The sequence below is a fragment of the Choristoneura fumiferana genome, chromosome 9 (assembly GCF_025370935.1).
Source record: "Choristoneura fumiferana chromosome 9, NRCan_CFum_1, whole genome shotgun sequence".
NCBI classification, from domain to species: domain Eukaryota; kingdom Metazoa; phylum Arthropoda; class Insecta; order Lepidoptera; family Tortricidae; genus Choristoneura; species Choristoneura fumiferana.
Window position 1 is genome coordinate 2,858,768 of NC_133480.1, and position 7,753 is coordinate 2,866,520.

The window sequence follows — 7,753 nt, forward strand, 5'->3', positions numbered from 1 at the left end:
TAACCATAACACTGATGTATTAAACTGTAGATCCACAGTCGCGCGTCCGAATATGTCCGAGCCAAATGAGCGCCACTTTGGTAAATGTGGCCTTCTTTTTCTCAGTACGTTTTGTCAGTGCAAGCGTAACGATGCCCACGTGCGTCTTTAAAAAGTGCAAAAATCACTCGCGAAAACGGAACAAATCTGATGGAATATCATACTTTCAGCGAGTATTTGTTGTTTTTTCTATTAAATTCTAATAATCAGAGAGAAATATTGATTTAAATTAATTTTAAAGCCATTTCTAAATTGCTATTAAAAGATAAACGTTGCCAGAATTCCACAACATTGACAAATGCCTTGTCTTTGTCACACGCACAGGAAAGCATATCAGTAAAACGAAACAGATAAACAACAGAACATGGAACAAAAGTGTAGTGGAGTTGCCGTCACTCTATTTTATTTACCGAGTCGCCTAGCAACGGGTAGCTATGTCGTTTGAATATTTACCTTGAAGTTTGCGATTTTATTATGTTTTATAAAGCTTCGATAATATAATGTACTGACTGTCTGACTGTGTGGTTTATTCGTTTTTGTGCAAAATTAATAAAGCAATTTATGAACCACAAACCTCAATGAAGCCAACTTTGATAAAGCGCTCGCCAAATCTACACCGTATTAATCACTATGTTTACCTATTGTTTTTTACACTAAAAAAATCATACTAAGTATTTTAAACTGTTTACAAGGTTTATAATACAGTTTACAATTTATTCACACTAGTCGAGCTTCTTATTATTTAATTACACAACATACGAAGTCCGCCGAATTTCCCGCGAATGAACTGTGCTGACAGACAGCCTGCAATTTTTTTTTTGAGCTGCGCGCGGCGTGCGCTGGCAATGGTTTTAGAAGCAAACAGCCAGAACCAAGGAGGATGAGAATTCAAATTGTTTTTTATTCGAAATACTTGCACAAGTGCTTACATTTCGGCGATATTTTTAGAAGCTTTTCTGTAGCTTGCCCTGTTTGCTTATTTATTTATTTATTGTTTGTTTGGGTCAAATCTTGGAAGCTAAATTTGACCCACTTTCAGTGGTCCGATCGACTTGAAATTTGGCATACTTATGTAAATTTGGTGACAATACAATAATCTGGTAGTGACAACTTGGTGGTTCTGTCAGAATCGTCTCTGCAGGAGGGAACTCCTCAATAGTTAATAGTACCGACTTGAAATTTGGTACAGATATGTAGTTTAGACGACAATTCAAGTACAGTCAACAAAAAGTACATTCGGCAAAAAAGCTTGTATTAAAAATTAAATTTTTAACAAACTTATTACAAGCATTATATTTATTTGCAGTGTAATGTAACTATGTTTGCTCGGGTGGAATCTTTCAACTCAAATTTGAAGTGGATATCTTCAACCGATTGAGCTGAAATTTTACACGCATGTATACTTAAATCCGATGACAATGCAATATTATTATAACATGGAGTTGATCTGATGATAAAGCTAGCGGGTGACCATAGGAACTCTGTGATAAACGACACGACCACATCGAGTTTGGACTCGTTTGTCGTCTTGACGAGTACTTCGGTAACCAGGGGCATAAAGTAGGTCTCTAGGTGCAGCGTTTTGGGCTGTGCGTTGATATATCAACAGTCAGTTAGTCAGTTTATTATTTTAATTTTATATATATAGACAGTGCCGGATTAGCCCATAAGCAAATTAAGCGATTGCTTAGGGCATCACGTCTTGGGGGCACCATAAACAGCAACAAATTTTTTTTGTTAGCACATAAAAGGTAAGGCTGTTTGAAAATCCGCTCGCTCGTGCCTCCCCATAATCTCTATCGTATTTCATAAATATAATATTTCGTCGTAATAAATACTTATTTAAAATATCGATAAGGGGGGGGGGGGGCATAGGCGTGCATTGCTTAAGGCATCAAATAGTCTTAATCCGGCTGTATATAGATTATCTCGAAAACGGTAAACATTTGGACTAAAGAAAATTAGCTTAAAAGTTACCTTTTAATTTTTTTTCATTTAATTGACAAAAACTTTTTATTACAAAAGTCCTCTCCGAAAGTCCGAATGCATTCTTTGTTCTACAACCTGAATTCGTCCGTCTTAAGAAACGTCAAACTCATCCAAGCAATCTTGCAACGTCGCCTTCAATGTAGCAAGTGAAATTAATCCCTCTGCCTTTTCTGATAAGGCTTACATTCATATTCGAGCATGCGTATGTGAAATTGTGGAGTTAGCTGTCAAGTGTCAAGCGTTGTGGAGTTTTGCCGCTAGCGAAATTCAACTGTAATAGAGTAAAGACTAGGTTCAAATTTCGTCACGTATTCTTTCTATTTGTTTGTGTGGTGGTATCAGTGTTTCTACGCACACGTAAATATTTTTATTAATTGTGGAATATGGCCGCTAGCGAAATTCAACTGTAACTTAGTAAAGACTAGGTTCAAATTTCGTCACGTATTCTTTTAATTAATTTGTGTGGGTGATGATTTTATTTGTTACACAAACAAATAAATAGTTCGGACATTCTTTGATGGGGATTTTGTTTGGCAATGTGTATCTACAGTTTAATACATCAGTGACCATAACAAATAAATACATTTACTTCAAAGGATACGATTCACCTTACTTATGAATCGAATCGGTTGAAGATCGTTTTGAAACGAATCGATTAAAAAAATTGCTAGATCGTATTCAATTGAAACGATCTTCATAAAAATCGAAACGTAACGTGCATCCCAAAACTTTAAAATAATCGATTGGAGACGACTTATGCTGCCGTGCCATGACAAAAACACTGTATATCAAGTACAGGTTTATTGGTAACATCAATTATTAAGCTGCGTGATTAAACAATGCAACTCTAAGTACAATGCAATGCCATAATAAAAGCACTTAAATAATAGCTTGCACTAAAGTAACAGTCACTGATAATGTTCTTGTACAGACTGACTCCAGATACGTGTCCTTGTCATGGCAGATTCATCAGTATCATGGGCGGCGAGTGTTTCACATTATATTGGTTATATTGCTAAAAATACTTTGGTATTTAGTCAGCCTTTCTTTGTGCAGCGGCTTGCCGCGTATCCATAAAAACAAGTTCTTCAGAGACAACACAACGGGGAACATTATGGGCAGGAATAGCGGTATGTAGATGGCGTATCTGAAATACAAAGAAAATTGCATAAGGTTAAGGGGCCTACCACGCTCTCTTAATAGATTCAGTTTAGGCTCTAAACTGAACTGCATCGCTATTTCGTACCACGACGTTACTTTTGCGATTCAGTTCAAGCACGGTTCAGCGACAGCGATACAGACATTTTTTCAATCACTTCAAGCGGTTTTGTACCATGACGCTTAACTTGAGTGGGAATTGAATCGCTTCAATGTCAAATTTAGCGATTCAGTATAAGTTACTCATTCTGTCAATTGTTTGGAATTTTAAGTGTTTTACTTGGAATATTTATAAATTTCAAAGAACTTTTAAACTTTTATTCAAGTTTATAACTTTTCAAAGGTACTCACGACATTGTGATTCTTAACTCCTCATTGATAAAACTAATTTTTCAGTGAGAAAAAAAGACTGGTGTATTAGTGACAGCGTAAACATTTTATTTGCAATCAACACAAACGGTTGCTAAGAACACGAAGAAGATAGAGTTATGGTTTTCCAAAATAAAGAGGTTTTAGTATACAATATTTGGTTTGCATATAGTGGCATCCCTTTCGCGACTTAGCATTTCAGTTTCGGACCAGAGACAATATCGGTCTTTCATTCACTTGTAAACCATTGAGACTCAGCTCTGAGAAATAAACGTCGTGGTACCAATTTCGACGATTCAGTTTAGGTGCCTAAATTGAACTACTCTTCGTTTGGATCGTTTATGAAAAGATCATGGTAGGTCCCAAGGCCGTTTGAATTGATTTTGCACACGACAATTGTAAACAACTGTCTGAATAAGTTTTTGTTAAAATACATTAACACAAGCTTTTTAAAAATGAGTTCAAAGATTCCGTTACGCATGTATATACTTAGTAAAAACTGAATAACCGTGTTAATTACTGGCACTTAAGATATCCCATCATAGGCCTCTAGGTTGGCAACGCATTTGCAATACCCCTGGTGATCTCTTACCATCAGGAGACCCACTTGCTCGTTTGCCATCCAGTCGAATAAAAAAAATTGTGTTATTTTCTTCCTGTGCTCGTCTCAGAAGGGTTAAAATAACTAAAAATTACTTCTGATCGTCGGGGAAGTACAGCAGCGCGAGCAAACTGGGATCAGCGAAAGCCGCCTCGGCAGCCAGGAAAGCCTTCTGCGAGACCCTATAGGCCTCCTCTAGGTGACCCTGGGACATGAGCTCCGTCGCCTCGTATATGCCTTCTACTGCCGCGTTGATGGACGAGCCGACTTCGTCGTTGATAACAATGTTGGATATTTCAGCTGTGAAGGGAAATTTAAACAAAAAATATTAGGTAAACTAGGCTGTTCCCCGCGACTCCGTCCGCGTAAAATTCATTAATCGCTATCATACTCATACTATTTTTTTGTATATCATTATTACATGTCATTTGTTAAATAATACTAATATATTCTAAAAACTAATTAATTTAATAATTTTCAGTAAATAATTGACTAAAGTTTAAGGAACTCATCAAAAGTGTAGAATGTGTGCTCGACAAGCCAGTTTTTCAGCCGTTTTTAAAAAATGTCTAACGACATGCAAATTTCACCTAAAATCGGTTGAGCGGTTTAGACGTAATGAGAATACGTAATTAGTGCCATGCCCATGCCAGCTCATGTCAGTTTCTATGGGCGTGTACACGAAAAACAGGGTCGGTATTTCATGTCGGTATTATCCGGGCCGGGAAAGAGTGTCACCCGAACGGATGACTTGGTTAAAGCCTTTGTTCACGGTGGATGCAGGTCGCTTTCACCGAAGTAAATTGAGGTATATGGGGGAGGCTGATGTCCAACAGTGGACGTCCTAGGTACGTCTCATATGATGATGATGATGAATAGCATTTCTATAACATTCACTGAATAAGTGAGAGTCTCATGATAAGGCATTACTACCCGTAACCACTATAAGGATCTCAGTCAATATTGCATATGTCATGCAAAAATCAACTATAGGGTTTCGTCAGTGACTCGGTGACGTTAAAACTAAAAAACAGCTCGACAGATTTGATTTTTCGATTTGGTTAAAAAAAAACTGTAAAATTAAAATTTAAGAAGTTGTTAGATGGCAAATGGATAAATAAAAATTCAATGCAGTTTTTTTCAAACGAATAAGTTTGTCGAGTGGTTCAGACGGGATTGGAAGTAGCATCTGTTGCAACAGTACCCAGCAGGTCAGCGAGCGACTGCAGCGCGAGTTTCCCAGAAGCCAGCTGCTCCTGTAGGCGCAGGCGCATGAGCGCGTCCACCTCCCAGCGGCGCGGGGTCACTGACCGCGACGGCAGCATCGTGGCGCCATTCTTTTCCCTCTGCAACAACATACAACGGGTTCCACCGATTGCAATGGATTTTGGCATTCACTCATTCATTTAATTCATTCTCCTTTGATGCAATCAGTTCTTCATGTAGCTGTGTGTGTAATCATTCACTTCAATTTCTGTGGCACTACCTATAATAATATGAGTTAATAGCGCCAACCCTCATTGTTTCCTTAATTCCTTTATATAGACCCATAGTCCATCAACTTTTTCTCGTACCTCGTCGCCATGGTTACGTCCCCTGGACAACTCTTTAAAACCATCACCATCAGTTTCTATGTTGTCTGTGGTTAAAATTCATGGAGCTGACATTTTTGTCGTAGTTACAAGACCATTATTTTATGGACTAGCTCCTAACCACGTTAGCATAAAATGTCCTCGCGACTCCTCGCGTACTTTATAAAGAACAAATCAACACTAAGAATAACGGAAAATTTACTTTATAAAGCACAAATTGTCCATCGAATAAAGAATTTTGAGAATGTTGAAATAATATCCAAAATAACAAAGCAAGTCTAGGTCTTAAGTACCTACAGTCGAACCATTTGATTCCCGACCCACAGTAGAACGCTCTAACAATAAGTGTCATAATGAATTACCTTGTCAAGCAATGCGATGTCACTATGACTTTTTTTTACGAATAGGTTCCACAGCATTCCTACAATATGAAAAAGAAAGAATAAAGAATTCCTACAATATGTGCATCTCAGTCTACAATAAAATTCCTGATGTGTTCAAATCTAAAAAATAAATAATTTTAAACAATCTATTAAGATATGGCTTGCTAGAAAATGTTACTATAGTATGAATGATTTCTTTAATCTGTCATCTCCCAGGATAACAGGATCAAAGGAATTTGGGGACAAATTTGTGCCTCTGGGAGAGGACAGGTTTAATGATGAAAGTTAACATATATTTTTACGTTATGGTATTGTATTAGCTATGATAATTTGAAACCTAGTCGTCTAAATAGTTGGATAAATTGTAATGATTTTAAAATTGTTAATAATATCCCAGCTAAAATGTATGTACACCTGAAAAGGTAGGGTCTGATGATACTCTATTTTCATGTATTATAATCTGCAAATGTAACCCATGTCCCACATACATCGAATAAAATTATTATTATTATTATAGTGCGTGTACGATTCAGTTGGTTCGCTAGTACCTAATACATAATAATAAATACCTAATACATATATCTGTTAAAAAAAGTTAGGACTCAGGTCAAGGTAAAGTTGATTGACCCTATAGTTACCGGTTCCATGATGCCAGCAGTGGGCGCAGTTGGGTCACGAAGGTAGTCATGTGGAGGTGTACGTCGGGTCTGCTGGGAGCGCCGGCGGCGCACTCCTCCGCGGTCGGGCTGGGCAGCACCACGCTCCCCCACTCGGGGGACACGAAGCTCTGCAGCGGCCCGCCGGTATCCCCTCTGGAAGTACCATTGCAAAATAAATAATAATCGCACAAGAGCGACACCGCGTGTGCGATGCAATATTGTGCGACATTTTTATTGAACGACAGTGCATTTCTGCGAAATTTATTTATTTATTTATTTGCCAGTAAAAAAATACAGCATTACAGTAAAACCAATGCGCTGTAAAATTCAAATTATACTTACAATAAAAAACACAAAAAGACATTAGAAACAAAAAAATTACAACAAATTATTTGGGGATTTTTATCCTTGCTTCCCTAAAGCGACGGAAAACCACGCCCTCTGGCCAGAAATCGGAGTGCAGGAACATCTGCTGGTGCTTAGCCGGCACTAGTAAATGATGGTAATGGTAGTAGGAAATGATAGTGTGCGATGTATTACATCTCCAAAGTTCTTTAGGGAAGTGTGCGAGTGCGAGTGTGATAGTAAGATTTGCGCCGGACGCAGCCCTCTATCGGCGAGTAGCTGAATTACGCTATGTACTCTTATTGTAATTCTGTTAGCAGTTCTGCTTCTGGACGCTAGGTGGCAGCACTTTAAATATACTTGTTGAAATCGAATCCATTATGTCATAAGTCACAACAATTCCGAAAGGACTTTCGATCATTTCGTATACGCTTAAGGTTTAAATTACGTGAACATATAGAGACGGCATCACATTTAACCGTCAGTTAACACTAAGTGAAACAGCCCCTAAGTCTTCAGATGAACTGAAACAATTACATTGCTCACCCGCGACCTTAAGGCTACGTTTATGCAAGAAATGTGTGTTCATGCAGTTCCTCCACCTCAACATTGAACACA

At 37.9% G+C, this 7,753-nt stretch overlaps 2 protein-coding genes across 3 annotated transcripts in view; both read right to left on the bottom strand.

Moving 5' to 3' along the window:
* The window catches only part of LOC141430993 (GPI transamidase component PIG-S-like), a 103,950-nt gene that overhangs the window by 39,504 nt on the left and 56,693 nt on the right, over window positions 1–7,753 (bottom strand). The window lies entirely within an intron of this gene.
* Window positions 2,602–7,556, bottom strand: LOC141431370 (GPI transamidase component PIG-S-like; the record flags this gene model as incomplete). The annotated part of the gene is given in 5 exon segments (XM_074092541.1): window positions 2,602–3,175; window positions 4,252–4,456; window positions 5,361–5,502; window positions 6,770–6,943; window positions 7,530–7,556. Coding segments are annotated over 5 exon segments (702 nt in total).